The 19,207-nt window shown below is 39.8% G+C and overlaps 3 protein-coding genes and 2 non-coding genes across 7 annotated transcripts; all 5 read left to right on the forward strand.

The window, feature by feature from the left end:
* The first annotated feature begins 218 nt into the window (after nt 1-218).
* Nucleotides 219-7,341, forward strand: slc25a39 (solute carrier family 25 member 39). 3 transcript variants are annotated; one of them, XM_044101470.1, is made up of 13 exons: nt 225-405; nt 1,153-1,370; nt 1,542-1,647; nt 1,777-1,836; nt 1,953-2,003; nt 2,937-3,046; nt 3,127-3,194; nt 4,732-4,856; nt 4,933-5,106; nt 5,643-5,752; nt 6,408-6,489; nt 6,571-6,651; nt 6,729-7,341. In XM_044101470.1, the coding sequence occupies exons 3-13, from the start codon at nt 1,551-1,553 to the stop codon at nt 6,845-6,847; spliced, it is 1,077 nt and encodes a 358-aa protein (XP_043957405.1). In that variant the 5' UTR covers nt 225-405; nt 1,153-1,370; nt 1,542-1,550; the 3' UTR covers nt 6,848-7,341. The 3 variants fall into 3 exon arrangements, with proteins under 3 accessions (XP_043957404.1, XP_043957406.1, XP_043957405.1); XM_044101469.1 differs by lacking the exon at nt 1,153-1,370 and having other exon boundaries at nt 219-405; XM_044101471.1 differs by lacking the exons at nt 1,153-1,370; nt 1,953-2,003 and having other exon boundaries at nt 224-405.
* Nucleotides 7,342-9,768: 2,427 nt separating this feature from the next.
* LOC122822626 lies at nt 9,769-12,925 on the forward strand. Its single transcript, XM_044101472.1, has 3 exons — nt 9,769-9,813; nt 10,122-10,562; nt 12,232-12,925. The coding sequence occupies exons 2-3, from the start codon at nt 10,138-10,140 to the stop codon at nt 12,686-12,688; spliced, it is 882 nt and encodes a 293-aa protein (XP_043957407.1). The 5' UTR covers nt 9,769-9,813; nt 10,122-10,137; the 3' UTR covers nt 12,689-12,925.
* A 1,082-nt stretch (nt 12,926-14,007) lies between these two features.
* Nucleotides 14,008-18,312, forward strand: rpl3 (ribosomal protein L3). Its single transcript, XM_044101473.1, has 8 exons — nt 14,008-14,073; nt 14,517-14,709; nt 15,285-15,453; nt 15,757-15,892; nt 16,489-16,938; nt 17,015-17,110; nt 17,802-17,921; nt 18,161-18,312. Exons 1-8 carry the CDS (start codon nt 14,071-14,073, stop codon nt 18,203-18,205), a joined length of 1,212 nt encoding a protein of 403 aa, XP_043957408.1. The 5' UTR covers nt 14,008-14,070; the 3' UTR covers nt 18,206-18,312.
* On the forward strand, nt 16,332-16,424 carry LOC122822657. Its single transcript, XR_006369189.1, has one exon. It is a non-coding gene; the product is annotated as a small nucleolar RNA U83B (small nucleolar RNA).
* Nucleotides 17,955-18,087, forward strand: LOC122822654. Its single transcript, XR_006369186.1, has one exon. It is a non-coding gene; the product is annotated as a small nucleolar RNA SNORA54 (small nucleolar RNA).
* Nucleotides 18,313-19,207: the final 895 nt, after the last annotated feature.

Here is a 19,207-nt window from a genome sequence, read left to right on the forward strand (position 1 = left end):
GTTTTTGTCATCAAGTTGCATGGTTTGTAGTTATAACGGGTAACTTAATCTAACAGAAAACTTATTTACACGAAACTTCCTTGTGCAGCCAGTGATTTTGCAGCCCACTAGATGGCACCAAAGCGTCTGAAACAGCAGCAGGGGGATCCGAGTCCGTCCAACCGCTGATCTACAAATCATGCGTTCTGTCGAACGGGCTGTTTCTTTGGTTACGCAGATATTTTTTGAATCTGGGTTTCGCGTACGCTAGAGGATGTGCGGCGGCGAGGCCAGACGTTGGTAACGTTTTGTACTCGGGATGCTCTGTAATGGAGCGCCTGAGTAAAACGAATTACCGCAGATTGAGAAACTGACATGGGTGAAGGCACCTATGTTTCAGGAAAAGGCTGGCAGCTAAAGTAAGAGGTGGGTTACGTCAACTCATAATTTATAGCAAAGCTTCGCAGCTTGTAAACAGCAAGATGGCTACCGAGCTAATCAACGTTCTGCAGTTAGCGGTTAGCAAAACACCCACATTTGAAGACTAGATTAGACAATTTTATCTGAAACTAAGAGTTCCTGCTCACCTTTGTTGAACGCGTAGTTTTAGTACATATCGACATTTCACCAAGAAAAAATAATTATTGGTGTATTTTTTCGAGAAAGACAAATGCACTGAAGTTAGTCTCACATTGAGTGCCTAAAAAAAAAAAAATTATTCCGCTATTTTTAAGGACTCTAAATACGTTTAGTCCACTTTAGTTCAAGAAATAAAAATAATGACTTGTTAATTGTAGACTGTTTTTTTCAATCTACTTATATATTTTTAACATTTCTCCTGAACCTAATTTATGGAAAGAATCGGAAGCGAACTTCAGCATTGCGAAAAAGAACATGGCGTACAGCTGCTGAAATATATGCTAAAACACAAACAAAATGAAGCCTTAATCCACTCTATTAGGAAGCTAGATTATGGATCTAGTGTTTTACATACAACAAACGTGCATCCTGTAAACATAAGGCTGCTGTTTTGGTGTTTTTGTCGTGTAACGTGAGAGATTTCCGTTAAGATTATATAGCTTTCAAGCTTATTCCTGTGACCATTAAAGAATCTGACTAATTTGGTCAAGCCCTATGTATGATACGGCTGTAATGGCCACGTTTCATTATTAGTGAGCCCCCAGGAAGTGGACATGCCAGCGGAAACACCTCCTCCTGTAGGGAAACCGGTTTGAGACGGCTGTCACTTGTTGTAGATCAGGAGGCGAGGCTTTGGAGGCAGCATGCATGTGAAAGATAAGCTATCACAATGTTTCAAGGACCTTGTTTTAACAACTCCACCTAGACATACCCTGCTCAGTTAAAAAAGACATCTCGGGCTTCAATGCACGGTAATTTTTTTCATTTAGGAGTCAGTCTCTCTTGTTTAGTTTTTGTTTTTTTAATTAAATCTGCTACAGATAGCAGCTTTCTTCACTCCTGCTGGACTGTAGCTTGTTGGACCAGTGCATGATGTTTTCGACCTGCTATTTTGTATGTTTTGTTTATGTTTGGTCTGACAGGTGGGCAAGATGGGGGAGCGGACCGTTGGCGGCCCAGTGGCTGCGATCTCTCCAGTGCAGCAGATGCTGGCCTCTGGCACTGGAGCCCTCCTCACATCTCTATTTGGTTAGCTTATATAGAAGCAACAAGAGCAAGAGCCATAGAGTTTTTACTCCCATGTTTTTTTCCTTTGTGATTCTATTTGCACCTGTTTTGCTGCTCCTGTTGTGATTGGCTGTGTGGATTTGTTTGCAGTCACTCCGCTGGACGTTGTGAAGATAAGGCTGCAGGCTCAGCAGACTCCCTTCCACCAGGGTAGGAAAACTGTTTCCTCACGTCGTGTTTAGATGGCTGCTCTCTAACTGCTTCTGCGTTTGAAGCTAACCCCTCAAACGGCTTTCTTTCTGCTCCACCTTGGCTTCGTTTTCTAGCTTTGGGCCGTGAATCCGCTCCATGGGGTGGAGTCGGCCGCTCGTCCAAATGTGAGTATTGATCTGCTGCAGCAGCGCACTCCGGTCTGATTGGAAAATATATAGGGCTGAAACGATTAATCAAATTAATAGTGATTATTGAAATAATTGTCATCTAATTTAGTAATTGATTAATTGTCTCACGCAGGCAGTTTCATCTGGGAATTCAAACAAGCCGCTGCTACACAGAACAGCTGTTACGACTTCTTTCACAGAAAACAAATCATAAAAAATAATAATAAAGATGAGAGCTGAAATGATTTATCACTATTAATTGATTATTGAAATTATTGATTAATTTAGATTAAAAAAACAACAAGAAAATGTTTCCGTAAATTATTTTGTAAAACTCCTCAAGTGGCAGTTTAACTTCACTTGATTCAAATTCTGCAAATAAAACAGTTTCCTATTGTTTTATAATAACAATAAGAAATTAAGACTGAATAAATGTGTGAGCTTTTAACACAATTAAGTTTTTAGCTGCTAATGGTCAAGTGTTCACTAAAGGAATGCCATTATTGCATTTTATGTAATAAAACGTTTATTTTCTTATTTAAAGATGAATTTGACTTTTCATTTACATCTTTTTATGCATTTCTAATATTGTAAAAAACGCTGCAAAACGTTCCACTTTTTTTCATCTCAATATTTGATAACTAAAATCATCGTTAGCTGCAGCCCTATAAATATATTTCTGTTCAGCCTCGATGAACTCTTTCTGCTTGTGAAGCTAAAATAACCTCCGATAGTTTATTTATTCGGCCACTAATCAACCCAAAATAAACTGTAGCAAGGTCGGCCCTGGTCTTATCTGCAGTGTCGTTGCCCCGTTTTTGTTGTTTCACGTTGATATTTTCAGAAGCAAAGTTTGAGGGGAGAAAGTCAACATGTAGGTTATTGATTAGCACGCAGCTTCTGAAGCTTTGCTGGGTGTTTTCTCTGCAGGGAAATGTTTTCTGTACTGCAACGGCCTGATGGATCACATCTACGTCTGCCAGAACGGAACCAGCTGCTCCAGCTGGTACCGAACACCGACGCATTTCAGTGGCACTCTGGTGAGCTGCATCACAGCTGCAGGTTTTACATGATTTTTTTAATGTCTGCGTAATTCACTGAGATGTTTTTTTTGACGCAGGATGCTTTTGTGAAAATCACCCGTCATGAGGGACTCCGCTCTCTGTGGAGTGGGCTGCCACCGACGCTGTGAGTTTCAGGGCGGCGCTTTGATTTCTGCCTGTTTTTGAGGCGTTATTGTTTAATTTAAATGCAGTCTGGCTCGTTTAGATTCAGTTTTCCCTGAATTTGAGAAAACTCTCCATGAATTGAAAAGAAAACAAGTTGGAGGGCAGGAAGCGGGGCAGACATGTTTGTCCACTCAGCAGATTTCTGCATAGAGTTAACATTCTCAGACAGTCTGACTACAACAGACAGAAAGCTGCTTATGACTGCAGAGATGCGGCATGGTAAAAGATTTTTCACATATTATCTGAACAGCTTCAAGTCGGCAAACCTGAATCTGTTTTTGTGTTCAAGTCAACATGATCATCATGGTCTGCTCCTGAATGATTTTTAAGATTTTATTTTCCAAAATAAAAGAAATAAAGTTTCAGAGCAAATTATCTCAAACTTGTTTTACCGGGAAATAAATTACAGTTTAGTATTCCTTCAAAGTTAAAAACGAATAAAAATCAATTTTCCATAAAGATTTCTGTTACTGAATGCCGTCTAGTTTTACAAATCAGACACTGTTTTTCTTTCTAACATTGTAACAGATCTCTGCATATTTAAAACTTGATTTGTTCTTGCTAACATGTGTTCAGATGCACACAAATATAAAGAAATTATGAATACAAAATAAACGTCTGTGTTCAGAAGTTACATAAATATTACAATTTGACTCCCAGATTAGTTTTATTTTGAACCTCAAAGGTTTCTTTGCATAAAAATGGATAAATACGTGTTCCTGGTCAAAAACTATATTTACACACAGATACAAATGCAGCATGGTGTGTTTAAATGCTGTTGGAAAACTGGGTCATAAACATATTCTGTTATTTCCTATGATGGAGTATCAGGGCTAGGCTAAGAAAGAAAAATGTAATTATCAGAATAAAGAGAATAAAATCATAAAGCCATAACAATATAAGAAAGGTTTGTTGATGTGTTATACAAATAAAATTTGATTGATTGAAAGTTGCAATAATACGAGGATAAAGTCCAAATTTGATGAAGACGCCTTGAAAAATAATTAAAACATGAAAATAAGGAATGTTTGGCATCTTGTGAAGTTATACTTTGGTATCAATTTAACAAGTAAGGAAATAATTAATCTTTTAACACATTATTTTATCAAATTATAATCAAAAGCAGAACTTTGAAATGATTGTAGAAACAACTGAGTTTATTTTTAAACTCAGTTGTACTGTTTATTTCAGATCTCTGGAAACTTTGCTGTTATTAAAATTATTTTTTTTCTGGTAATTTTATTACTTTCTTCTGGTTGTTACTTTATTCTGCTGCTGGTGTAACTTTATTCTCATGAAAAGTCTGGCCCAATATTCCATCTATAATCTGAATAAATGTAAATATAAACGAAACGACCACTGGTTGGTGGAGCGGCTCTTTGTCTGGGAGAAACGATCAGTTTTCTCCTCATGGTTCTGTGTGTTTAACTCTATTGAGCAATTTATTTGTTTCTAAATAAAAACTGTTTCTTTGTATGTTTTTAACGTGTGTGAAGGGTGATGGCCGTCCCAGCCACCGTGATCTACTTCACCTGCTACGACCAGCTGAGGGACTTCCTGTGGTTCGGTTTGGGCCTCCAGGGCAGCCATGTTCCTCTTCTGGCCGGAGGGCTCGCCAGATGTAAGAGGAAGAAAAAAAACCTCCTGCTGTTGTTTTTCTGTTGTTGTTTATCTGTAACGTGTTGTTCTGATGGTAGTGGGCGCCGTGACGGTCATCAGCCCTCTGGAGCTGGTCAGGACCAAAATGCAATCCAGGAAGCTGAGCTACAGCGAGCTGCGCGTGTGCATCCGCTCGGCGGTGGCCCAGAGCGGCATGCTGTCTCTGTGGAGGGGGTGGGGGCCCACTGTTCTCAGAGACGTGCCTTTTTCTGGTGAGATTCACTCACATCCTACTTACTTACATTTCCTTTCCTTTTCTAACTATTTGAAACTAATTTGTGATTGTAGAATCAGTTTGTCACAATAACAAATTATCATCTGCTGGATGATAAATGGTCCCAGAGTTTATTACGATAAATGATAATATTGTTTTGAGATGGTTTTCAAGTAATATAATGGTATTATAAAGTAAGAACACATTTTCAAAGATAAAAAAAATGTAAAATCTAATGAAAATTTAATACTGTAACTAGAAGACATTTTTAATATCCAAAATAATACACAAAGCAACAAATAAAATGAATTATGAAATGTACTTAAAAAAGGGCTTTTTGAGACCAAAACACCAGACTGAAGACTTTTATCATCCAGTTTTTTATAGAAAAACTGAAAAAAAATAAACAGTAAATCAATCAATTGGAAATGATTGAGTTTGTTCTAATTTATCATGCTATTAATAGGTTTATTGTAGATGGAGTTCAGTGATACCCGGGTCTTTGTCTTAGCGCTGTTTGTGTTGTTGTTGCAGCTTTGTACTGGTTTAACTACGAACTGGTGAAGGCCCAGCTGTGTGAGCGATACGCAACGTCGAAGCCCAACTTCTCCATCAGCTTCACTGCAGGAGCCGTTTCTGGAGCCGTGAGTCTTCAGTGGCGCTAACAGTCTTGTCCCACTTTGAATGACAGAAAGTACAGCAGATCCTGGCAGCAACGTCTCCTAAACACTAACAGGGCTGGAAAAGAATGGAAATTAGTTTGACTTTTGGGGAAAAGAAGCTTGAATTTGAACAAAATATCTTTATTTTCATGCTGCATCTCTCCATCTTATCTTCATGTTGTTCTCTGTGTGCATGCAGTGTTGGTAAGGGTGCTTGAAATCCTTGAAAGTGCTTGAATTGAATCAGGTGTTTTCAAGGTTTAGAAACGTTTTTTCCCTCACTGTCTAAAGTTAAATCTGACTAAACTTATTTATGGTTTGTCAGAATTACCAAAATTATTTCTATTTGCTAAATGCTAGAAAATTTTGCGAAAATTATTTTTTAAGTAACTTTCTTTATATATTGCTTTTAAGCATTTAATTTGAGTTGAAAGTTCTCGTACCGTAACATGATTAGTTTGTATGAATGTAATAATTATTTCTTATTTCTTATGGCCCAATAACTTATTGATTTGTGTAATCAAAATAAAAATGCTTGAAAAAATTTTAATTTTACTGTGTGTGTGTGTGTGTGTGTGTGTGTGTGTGTGTGTGTGTGTGTGTGTGTGTGTGTGTGTGTGTGTGTGTGTGTGTCCAGGTTGCTGCTGTCCTGACGCTGCCGTTCGACGTGGTCAAGACTCGGCGGCAGATCCAGCTGGGAGAGATGGATTCTCTGGGAGGTTGGCTCTCCATCGCCTGTATTTAAAAAGATTTAAAGTTTTAAAAAGACTTAAAATGAACCTGCTGCTGTTTGTTTCCAGTTTCCAGAAAGGGAACCACTTCCACTTGGCACATCATGAAGGAGATCTGGTCTGCTTTGGGCTACAGAGGCCTCTTTGCAGGTACACACACAGGCATATTTTAAATAAAAATCTCTTGTTTTCTTTTCCAAGGAGTTAAAAAACTATTTTTTGTTTAGGTTTTCTGCCCAGAGTGATCAAAGTGGCGCCAGCCTGTGCTGTCATGATCAGCAGCTATGAGTTTGGGAAGGCTTTCTTCCAAAAGGTGAACCTGGACCGACAGCGCCTGGCACCATGAACTCCACCAACAGGGGGCGCTGGTTGGCCTGGACATAAAAGAAGCACCTCCAACCTTCCTGCATGCCTGATAACACTTGCTAAAGGGTTAAGGAGAAGTTTGGATGCTCACATTTAGACATTTGGACTCATCTGTGAATCTGAACCTGCTGTGCATGACAGTGGAACAAACTCAAAGACTGCAACTTGATCCGTACTGTAGCATGAGGTCCAGGTGAAATGCTTTACCACGTTTTCTGTTGTCCTGTTGCGGTAAAACATGACAATTTTAGCGACTATCTGCTGTGTAGATAATTTAAAAAAAAGTTTGAATGTGGATTGAGTTATTTTTCATATGGAACAAGAGACGTGTGGGTAGAAATTGAAACTCGTTTCAGGAGATTCTCAGAACTTAGTGAGTGAATACTTTAGACACTGGACCAGAAAATGAGAAAATGTTGAAGGACGTAAATGTTTTCTGTTTTATAAGAAATTGTATTAAAATGTTACAACCTGGTTGTTGTTCATTGAGTGACTTCTTTCCAGTTTTATTTAATTATTCATCTTCCCATCCGTACCGACCAGCTTCCCTGACCTTTCTGAGGATAACGGTCCATAAATAATGATGTTGCCACCACCGTGTTTTAACAGGTGGATGGCTTGCAAGTCTTTTCTTTGTTTGTTTGGTCTAATCTAACATGATATTCATTAAATGTTCCAAAAATTGTTTCTTTTTTCAAAGAGATGCAAACCACCAACAGGTGGCAGGCTTGTACCGTTTCATGATTTTTAAATAAAACTTCAGTATTTTCTAACTGGAGCAACAATATTCTAAAATATTCCAATGACAAAAGGATAAGTTTTAGAAAACTGCTAAATCACAGCAATTTGAAAATACATGAATACATTTTAGCTTCATATTTTTTTTACCTGCTTTTCTGCTGAGATTCTGATAAACATGAGCAGTAAAGTGGACTGAAGTTGACTTTGATCTTGTTTTTTGATTGGTTGCTCAGCATTGTTCCACCACTACCGTGCTTCACTGTGGGTAGGATGTACTTTCAGTGATCCAAGTTTTGTTTTTGTGTCAAACGTACCTCATTTAGCAACATATAACATAAAAACTATAAACAGTAAGAAACTGCTAACAATTAAGCAGCTGTTTTATGTTAAACAGGAGGACATCATTAATTTACAGCAATGAAAAAAGTATGTACTGTAAAAATCAGACATTATTTTGGAAGCTCACTGCTGAACAAAATAAAATTTTGTATATAATTCTAGCCTCATAAAGACACTCTTAGGGTGGCATAGACTATTTTTATTATTTCATTTCAGAACATTTGTGAACCATATCAAACAAACTCATCCACTGCATCATAAATAATTAAATGTCTAAATTGGGCTCTCAAAAATTGGGTTCTGTAAAATCTACTTTTTTTTTTTTTTTTTTTAAGGTTTACATCATGTTATAATGTAATTCCCTCATCAAAAACATTCCTGGAGTGTTGATTTTTTTTCCCATGAAGATTAGAGAAATCCTTTAATCTCCATGGCAACCATTCAGCTAAAATCCCTGAATGGTTGGAGTATCCCTGCCTTCAAGGTGCAGCTCCTCCTTGGAGCTGCAGTTTCCAACCTTTCCTTTCCCGCAGCTCCCCCACTCAGCTCCTTCAGACTAGCCAGCAGCAATTAGCAAACAGCTGGTGGAGCTGCACATCTGCTGAGCTCATTATACTTCTCAAAGAAATGCTGGTAAAAATGTTGACAAATGGTCAGTAGAAGAGCCGAGTTGTGATGCCACAAAAACATTTTATAGCCATTTGTGCTATAAAACAGCACTCTTTGTCTGGAAAACACGTTATACTGCCCCTTTAATAAGCTTGGACACACAACTCTGTGAACAACTTGTTCAAAAATAACCTTTTGTTGAGTTCTGCAGGGGAGTGGTTTCTCTATATTTAGAGGCTGATGGGATCCAGCTGGTGCTCATCATCACCAATCAGTAAGGGCCTTAAATAGGAGCGACTTCCCTGAGGCAGATGCCTGATGGTTTCGCTTCAACAGTGGTACACTCCAGTGCTCTCATTTACAGCGTTGAACTTGTTTCTGTTTCCTCTCCCATCTATTCCTTCCTCATAAAAGCAGCTCTGAACACTTCCTGGTGTTCAGGAATTACCTGAATTACCTGATCCTCACTGCTCCTCTAGGCCTTGCCCCTGGATACCTCCATAACCACCAGCCAGCTGCTGCCTGTTCCTCCCTGCTGCCGCAGATCAACGCCTCTCCATTCTCTCTCCATTTCACTTAACTAATTCAATAAATCTGTTAAACTGCGTTTGGTGTTCGTAGTTGTTGCTTGCCTTTGAGTCCTGGTAACTTCTCACCATCACACCTTAATGTCTTTCCCTTCTTGTGAAGGGCGTTTATGATAATCATGTAGCTGAATGACGTAGAGTGAGAGACCATTCAAACCCCTGGAAAACCTCTGCAGGTGTTTTGTGTTGCAATTTTCCTACTATTCTAATTTTCTGAAAAACTGGAATAAACAAGGATTTGAAATATATCCCTCTATGTATGATGAATGGATTTTACGTTCTTAAATAAGTGACAAAAATATTTTAAAAATTTCTTTTCACAAACTGGTACATTAGGGCCCTTTTTGTCTCAGGGGCCCCAGTCTCATAATTCTAACAGTCATATTGGTGTTATTCACAAAAAATGAAACAGAAATCTGCAGGATTTACCGCCTGCTGGTTTTTATTGACTGCAGAAAAACTTCTTTACTGCTGCACATCACATCCATCCAAATTCACTCATTCATCTGTTGGTAGAAGTAAAAGCTACAGTTAGGTTGACCACACCTAGAAAATACAGTGGAAGAGAAATGAAAGTAAAATGAGTCATGTCCATGTTTGGACTTCCTGGAGGTTTTTATAAGAGGGAAGGTGAGATTCAGGCCGCACTCTGAGACGGACACAGACAGAGGTAAGTCAGGAGGATACAAACTTTAATATTTCTCTGAAAAGGCTGATTTTAAACAGGAAATATCTTGTAGCAGAGGCCCAATTTCAAGATAATTAATGGCACTTTGTGACTGGAAAGCACATAATACTGCCTCTTTAAATGAAACTTAAAAAAACATTAAGAACAACATTATTATAAAACAGGCAGTAACTAAAACAGTCATGGAGTCTGAAAAAACTAGAGAGTAGAAAACTCTCCTGGTATAATTTCACAATTTGATTTGATAAAATGCATGAATAGATTTAAATGTTTCCAATCCTTTCCTGCAGGGATTCTGACGCTAACATGAGCAGGGTACAGTGGATTGAAGATGACTTTGCTCTTCCTTTTGGAGCGTCTCGATTGATTACTGAAGAGCCGGAAGACGGCCAAACCTACATCATGTATCATGGCACCAAAAAGGAGAATGCTGAGGGAATCCGTAGGAACGGTTTCTGTCAGTCTGCAGATGGGATGCTTGGTCGTGGGGTCTACCTCAGCAGAGACCTGCAAAAAGCAAGTCGCTATCCTATTAATCATCCTGAATGGGATAAAGTGGTCATCGTGGTTCAGGTCAATGTGGGGAAAGTGAAAGCAATTGATCGCCAGAACCACCCTCTGCAGAAGACCTGGCATAACCATGGGTATGACACCGCCTGGGTGCCGCCCAACTGTGGGATGACGAAGAGCGGCCTGGAGGAGAACTGCGTCTGGGATCCTGCTCGAATCCAGTACCTTCATCTCATTAAACCCACTGAAATCCCAGGCCAGTCCAACTCGGACAGCACTGGTTACATGTAAAATATTTACATGATTTGCAAGTTAAAACAAGTGATGATTGATTCAAATGTATGTTTGGATGAAGAAAATCATGTTTCTCTCTGTCAATTTGACCGGAGCAATAAAGTTTTTAAAGTTCAAAGTTGTGACTGATTCTAAATTAAAACATTTCAGTCTCTGATATCACTTAAAAAACTGCAGATGCGTAACTTTATTTTAAAAGTTACGGAGTTATGAGGCACTCAGACATACCTCCATGACTCCTGATCTGTTAGTAGTCTTCCCAGGTCTTTACATTAGGGCCCTTTTTGTCTCAGGGGCCCCAGTCTTATAATCCTAACAGTCATATTGGTGTTATTCACAAAAAATGAAACAGAAATCTGCAGGATTTACCGCCTGCTGGTTTTTATTGACTGCAGAAAAACGTCTTTACTGCTGCACATCAGATACATCCAAATTCACTCATTCATCTGTTGGTAGAAGTAAAAGCTACAGTTAGGTTGACCACACCTAGAAAATACCGTGAAGGAGAAACGAAAGTAAAACGATCCATGTCCATGTTTGGACTTCCTGGAGGTTTTTATAAGAGGGAAGGTGAGATTCAGGCCGCACTCTGAGACGGACACGGACAGAGGTAAGTCAGGAGGAAACAAACTTTAATATTTCTCTGAAAAGGCTGATTGTCAACAGGAAATATCTTCAACAAATAATCAAGATAAAATTCAGTTTGATATTGTGCTAAAAAGATCTATCAATGAAACTTTTTCACTGGGTTAAAGAAAAGCAAAAATCAACTGAATCTGTGATTGTTCAACTTTACACACAATTCCATTAAACTCAACGATTAAATACTTTTTATAAAGTTTTCTCTACAGACTGTGGGTTATATGAAACTATGACAGGAGGCAGAGTTGCACTGTTTAGTGTTTTTTAAGGAGCACTATCATGTAAAATTACATGATGTTACAATGTTATTCCCTCATCATAAACACATTCAGAGCACTGCTTTTCTTCTTTCATGCATGTTTGAGAAATCCTTTAATCTCCATGGCAACCATTCAGCTAAGTCGCCTGCATGGACCTAGCCCCGCCTCCGAGGCGCATCTCCTCCTCAGGGCTGCAGTTTAAAGCTTCAGCGTTTCGGTCTGACAGAGCAGCTCTCTCCCACTCTGCTCCTTCAGACTAGCCAGCAGCAATTAGCAAACAGCTGGTAGAACTGCACATCATCTGGGATCCTTGTAGGAGCTTCTTCTCAGTGCAACCCAGTTAAAAATATTAGCAAAGGGTTAACAGAGTCATAATGTTGTGATAAGTTTCTGAAGGTGTAATTTCAGAAAGAGCAGAAGTTTTAAAGTGACAGAGGCCCAATTTCAAGATAATAAATGGCACTTTGTGACTGGAAAGCACATAATACTGCCTCTTTAAATGAAACTTAAAAAAAACATTAAGAACAACATTATTATAAAACAGGCAGTAACTAAAACAGTCGTGGAGTCTGAAAAAACTAGAGAGTAGAAAACTCTCCTGGTATAATTTCACAATTTGATTTGATAAAATACATGAATAGATTTAAATGTTTCACATCCTTTCCTGCAGGGATTCGGACGCTAACATGAGCAGGGTACAGTGGATTGAAGTTGACTTTGTTCTTCCTCCTGGAGCGTCTCGATTGATTACTCCACAGCCGGCGGACGGCCAAACCTACGTCATGTATCATGGCACCACCACCAGGAATGCTCAGGGAATCTATATGAGTGGTTTCTGTCAGTCTGCAGATGGGATGCTTGGTCGTGGGGTCTACCTCAGCAGAGACCTGCAAAAAGCAAGTCGCTATCCTATTGATCATCCTGAATGGGATAAAGTGGTCATCGTGGTTCTGGTCAATGTGGGGAAAGTGAAAGCAATTGATTACCAGAACCACCCTCTGCAAAAGACCTGGCCTTACCATGGGTATGACACCGCCTGGGTGCCGCCCAACTGTGGGATGACGAAGAGCGGCCTGGAGGAGAACTGCGTCTGGGATCCTGCTCGAATCCAGTTCCTTCAACTCATTAAACCCATTTTAATCCCATGGTAGTCCAACTCGGACAGCACTGATGAATCAGTCATCACTTGTTTTAAATGTTGTATGATTGAATGAATAAAATCATGTTTCACTCTGTCAATTTGACCGGAGAAATAAAATTTTTAAAGTTCAAAGCTGTGACTGATTCTAAATTAAAACATTTCAGTCTCTGATATCACTTAAAAAACTGCAGTTGCGTAACTTTATTTTAAAGGCAACGGAGTTATGAGGCACTCAGATATACCTCCAGGACTCCTGAACTCATTACTTCTAAATTAAAATATTATCGAGAAGTTAATTTAATTTAGTAATTGAGTCAAACTCTTATTAAGATTCAATAAATATAGTGTGGTACAGAAGCAATACATAACAAAAGTTATTTATTTTAACTTTGGTGATTCTGGATTGTAATGAATATCCAATGTTCAATGTCTCAGAAAATTAAATATGATACAAGATAAACAGAAAAAAGATATTTTAAACTGAAATGTCAGGCATAGTGAGATACTTTTACAAACAGATTGTTCTACACAAAGTGACCTCTGAGCTAAAACTGCAGTAAATTTTATATTGGGGTATCAGATTAAAAAGACTGAATTCAGGTGAAGATTTTTTTTGACAACTATCCACGAATTTATATTTGGATACAATTAGTTTCCTCACTCCTGGCAACACATTAAATTTTGTTGTAGGTGACAAAACGTAGAGAAGTTCAATTTGAATACTACTGGAGTGCAATTTACCCTCAAACATAGTTTAAATATTGGAAACTGTGATTTTGCATTAAACCAAGTCCAGAAACATGCTTATTGTTTACGGAGGGTGAGCAACAGCAAATAAAAGTGCAACTTGAATACTTTAAAAAAAAAATGTAAATGTTTCGTTTAACTTTTTTTTTCTGGAGGGTTGTGGATATGTGTGTCTGTTTGGTTGTTTCTTATTTTGTTCTTTTTGCTTTCTTTGGACCTTGAGTCTGAAATAAAGTTTCTGTCTATGATCAAATGAACAACTGATATTTTTGTTGTTGTCTAACAGAACAGCGACACCAAGTGGCTACATGTAGAAAGTGTTTTGAAGAGGCATAAAATTTTTTAGAAAATAGTCACGCAGATTCTCGCGATTCTCAAAGGAATATTGGGAAATGAATGAAACATAATGGATATTTACAGATTAAGGAAAGCATTATTTATTTATCTTCAGAATACAAAATTAAAAAATAGAATTTGATGGATTAATGTTGCTACACACTCGTGTACAGTAGGTGGCGTTATGCACCTAAAACTATCCGCCATAATAAAAAAGAAGAAGAAGAAGAAGATTCTCGCGAGATTTCCTGAGCTATATATTGGTAGTTTGCCTAGTTTCAGGCCTCTTTCAATCGGACGGGAGACAAAATGGTGAGATGGGTTCCTTTGATTGTTGTTCATTGATAAATCCATTACTAATCTTATCCATCGCTCATAGTTACATACATAAGAACACCTAGAGCGCCTTTGTGTTGGTGTTCGATTATATTTTTGTGTAAATTTGTTATAGTTTTAGTAGAAATTTTAAACTTTTTGTAGTGCATGTGTAGACAGTCCGCAGGCTCTGGATCCAACATGGCCTCGTTAACCAGGCCAAAAGCTTACGTCTATAACAAATAACACCCCTAAGAATTTAGCTTGATTCATTTTATAAATTAAATTAACATTTTTGTGTGTCAAGACTTGAAAGTTGTGATTCAAACTCGTTGCATGTAGGCTAATGGCTAATAGCATGCTAAAAGCCGGTTTCCCGCACCACTTGGAGAAATGTAATTTCTAATAATTTCGAAAGCTAATTATCCTTTACTCAACAGTCCCACCGTAAGTTTTCGGCTCCGCGACACGGATCCCTGGGCTTCCTGCCCCGCAAAAGGAGTCGCCGTCATCGCGGTAAGGCCAAGAGCTTCCCGAAGGATGACCCCAGCAAGCCGGTTCACCTGACGGCCTTCCTGGGCTACAAGGCCGGCATGACGCACATTGTCCGGGAGGTGGACAGACCCGGTTCAAGTAAGCATCGTTATTCCTAATGGCACTAAATATGAAAGAAGCATAAATTAAGATACTTCAAGAGGTTTCCAGCTGAATGCTACAGTAAAACGACCATTTCACTACTTTCCTATTCAATTATTTTGAATTGCACTTATGATTGGTTATAGTTAAAATTTTTGTGTTAAGTCAAAGGTTAAATTGTGACCTGATGACCAGAGGTTTTCTTTTCTAGTTTTACAAATGAGGTTTGTTGGATGAATACTTAACTAAACTTAAAAATTGAGAGAATATATCTTAACATTGCAATAATTTTTGTGACGTTTTGTCACCCAGCAGATTAAGTTTGAATAGCGAAATGATTTTTTTTCTGGAAGCATTTGTTGCAGAAATGTTAATATTTGTTTTTAGATGAAATATTTTCTAATTTAAAAGCGCCAGAGTTCTGCCTGTGATGAGACTCTCGACGGGCGGACAGAATGGGTTTATCCCCCTTGCTGAATGTCGAGTCCTGAGCGCAGCCGATCCCGTCAGCGTGGTTAAATGTGGAAATCGGCTTTAAGAGATGAGCATAATATGTTTTTATTTCAACGCAGAGGTCAACAAGAAGGAAGTGGTGGAGGCCGTGACCATTGTGGAGACTCCGCCCATGATCGTAGTCGGGGTCATCGGCTACGTCAACACGCCCCGCGGCCTGCGCTCCTTCAAGACCATCTTCGCCGAACACATGAGCGACGAATGCAAGCGCCGCTTCTACAAAAACTGGTGAGAGCCGTCCGCAGTCGGCCATCTAATGTTTGTTTGAAGCAGGTGTTTGTCGCCAGTGGGGACGAAGCTGATCGAATCTAACGTTGGCGGCTATCCTACGGTAGCTCCGCTCGGGTGCAGCGCGCCCCGATGAGCTCCGGGCTCCGCTGGCCGGTGGAAAGTGCTGCTTAGAAACCGAGCCATGAGCCAAAACGTTGGTCCAGCCCGGTCTGATTGGGCTTGGGAGCTGTGCACCGTGCTCTTCCGCTGACCCCTGCAGGGGTCATGAGGGGCCGGCGCCAACCTCTGCTGTACTCTCAGGTACAAATCCAAGAAGAAGGCCTTCACCAAGTACTGCAAGAAATGGCAGGACGATGAGGGCAAGAAGCAGCTGGAGAAAGACTTTGCTGCCATGAAGAAGTACTGCCAGGTCATCAGAGTCATCGCCCACACACAGGTTGGTGTCCAGGAAACGTCGTTCTGTATGTTACTGGGTTGGACAGCGCCTGTTAGCCTAGCCACTGCAGCTAGTGCACAAGTTACATTTCCATTAATGATAAAGTTGCGCAGTTTGAAACGATCATTTTAAAAAAAAACAGCAGTTTTTAGCTAGGATGTTTTCACACTGAGGTGAAATAAACTTATATTGTGAAACTAAGATGAAAACATTTGTTTTCAAGATATTAATTGCATGATCAACAGCCAGATATTACTACTGGCAGAAACAACAAAGACGACAGGAAGTAGTAGGTTTCAGTGACTTGTTCATCCATCCCATTTTATTCATTCTTGGTGTAATGGAGTAATTTTTCCGACTCGATGCTTAGCAACGGCGCACGTTTACATGACGTCCAATCCAGTAATATATACTTAAATACTCTGAAAGAAAATCCCTTTCCTGTCGGTGATGAGACCACGGAAACTGCGTCAGGCATGGCGCCCGATTCTTGTGAGGAGATCTTCCATGCTGCCTTCCTTCTGAGACGATGCGGCGTTAAACCGCGTTGCCTGTGCTACAGGAAGTTCACGCTAACGCGTTACGTTTCTGTTCAGATGCGCCTGCTGCCTCTGAGGCAGAAGAAGTCCCACCTGATGGAGGTGCAGCTGAACGGCGGCACCATCTCCGACAAGGTGGACTGGGCCCGCGAGAAGCTGGAGCAGGCGGTGGCGGTCAGTACCGTTTTCACCCAGGACGAGATGATCGACGTCATCGGCGTCACCAAAGGTCACGGCTACAAGGGCGTCACCAGCCGCTGGCACACCAAGAAGCTCCCCCGCAAAACGCATCGCGGCCTGCGTAAGGTGGCCTGCATCGGCGCCTGGCATCCGGCCCGTGTGGCGTTCTCTGTCGCCCGCGCCGGTCAGAAGGGCTACCACCACCGAACAGAGATCAACAAGAAGATCTACAAGATGGGCCATGGCTACCACACCAAGGACGGGAAGCTGGTGAAGAACAACGCCTCCACAGAGTACGATCTGACCAACAAGAGCATCAACCCCCTGGTGAGAGACGCTCACTTTCCTCTGATCAGAACGTCTGAAACTGAAGTTTCTCAGTCGGTTTATTTTCTGGTTTCAGGGCGGGTTTGTTCACTATGGAGAGGTGACCAACGACTTCGTCATGGTGAAGGGCTGCGTCGTAGGAACCAAGAAGAGGGTGCTGACTCTGCGCAAGGTGAGGAGGAAAAGTTTCAATTTTCTTTTAAGAAGTTATAAAAACTGGACTTGGTGGTAAACCAGGTTTGACCAAATTTTTTGAATTTTGAAGATGTAATTTTTGGGAAATTTGAACTTTTTCATCAAACTTTTCCACAGTTCAGAGTTATTCCTGGGCGGCCATCTTGTTTTACAAGCCAGTTTTCTAGCTTTCATTATTTGGACTTTGATGTCAGGTCAACTTTATAACAAGGTCTTTTTTTTTTCTTTTTTACATTTTAGACAAAAATGATGCAGATGTAAAAATGAAAATTAAATGGGGAATGTTGAGGCTATCGCTAACTGCTGCTAACTTGACCTAGCTTGCTGGGCGATTTAGCTTCAAAATGTGTTTTTCTTTTCTAAAAATAAAATATAAATTGCAGAAAATATCTACGAAAGTGTCTTTTATTTCAGTCATCTTTTCTGAGTTATGTGACAGTATTAAGCTCAGGCTGTGATAATCTTTGATTACAAAATAAGTCAATAAGCAGAATAAACACAGTTTCATCAGAATGTTTTAAAATAACTAGAAAGTTTGCAAAAGAGAAAAAAGCTTCTTTTTTGTGCAACAAGTGTGAAAGTTTATTCATAATGGTCTTTAGAAGATCTCAAATTTTGAGTTGATGAAACGCCTGAAACTAAAACGTGTTTTTTTTTTTTTTCTTCAGTCTCTGCTGGTGCAGACCAGCCGCCGCGCTCTGGAGAAGATCGACCTCAAGTTCATCGACACCACCTCCAAGTTCGGCCATGGCCGCTTCCAGACGGTGGAGGAGAAGAAGACCTTCATGGTGAGAAGCGCTCTGCCCTCGGTGAACTTCGCTCTGCACTGTTCGTAACCTGGTTCAGCCTCCAGTGTGAACTCTGGGTTCCATTCCAGTGCTACAGTGACCCCCAGTGAGGCAGGGGAGCCGGTCCCGCCTGTGCCGGCTCCCTGTTCACTCTCTGGGAACACGACCCGCTCCGAGCCCGGACCGGGTTCTGTTTTGTGGACGTGAAACTGACAGGGTTTGTTGTCTGTTTTCCTCAGGGGCCGCTGAAGAAGGACCGCATCGCCAAGGAGGAGACGGTTTAACGTCGGCTGTGGCGACGGGAAATATCACTGCTGTTCTGCAGAGTTTAATAAAGATCTGGAACAAAAAAACTTGATTTGGTTTCTTTTTTTTTTTAACTTGGGAAAAACTGCGTAAACAAACGGAGGTTCCCTGAAACGTCTTAAAGGGCCAATGATGTATAAAATCAATTTATAGCTTTAAGTTACAAAATTAAATCCCGGAGAGTTGCTTTGTTGAGAAAACAAAATCAAAGAAATTTTTTTTTTTTTAAAGATTTGAACATGATTTGTTGTACATCTGCCAAAACAAGTGGTTGGATTTAGCTCCGCCTTTGAGGTGTAGCTCCTCCCCAACTTGGCTCCTTCAAACTAGCCACCAATTAGCAAACACCTAAGTGGGACTGTGCATCATCTGCTCATTATAGGAGCAACTTCTCAGAAATGCTGGCAAAAATGTTAAAGGTTTGGTAGAGAAGCCATGTTGTGATGACTTCCTGAAGGCAGAGTTTCAGAGCAGTTAGAGACGCCCAATATAAAAAAAAACGAAAAACATCCGTTTACACATATATGATTTACGTATTATTGGAGTGTAAAACATTTTAGATAATATTCCAGCTCTAAACTACACCAGGAATGTACTGGTTTGAAGTAGGAAGATGCAAAACAAGCTTTCGTACGGTGCATGAATTTCAGTTTGGTTTGGAAAGCGTTTGATATTCAAACTGCTTCATCCAGCGTTTGATTAAAAATCTAAAATGCAAAAACATTTATAGTTGAAACCAGATATTTTCATACATTTAATGAGAACCAGAGTCTGGTAGTAACTACGGTAGTTTAATTTGCTCAATTACATTTGAGAAACTTTTAAAAATATTTTAGAAGTTTTTTTTTACTACACTTTGCTTTTTACTTTGAGGTAGTTCTCTGATGAAGTATCTCTGCTCGAGTAAAATTTTTGGACTTTATACATACTGAATGATAAACATGTTTTAGCCAAAAATTCACCAGACACAGACACACACA

This window comes from Gambusia affinis, linkage group LG19 (assembly GCF_019740435.1).
Source record: "Gambusia affinis linkage group LG19, SWU_Gaff_1.0, whole genome shotgun sequence".
Classification (NCBI taxonomy): Eukaryota; Metazoa; Chordata; class Actinopteri; order Cyprinodontiformes; family Poeciliidae; genus Gambusia; species Gambusia affinis.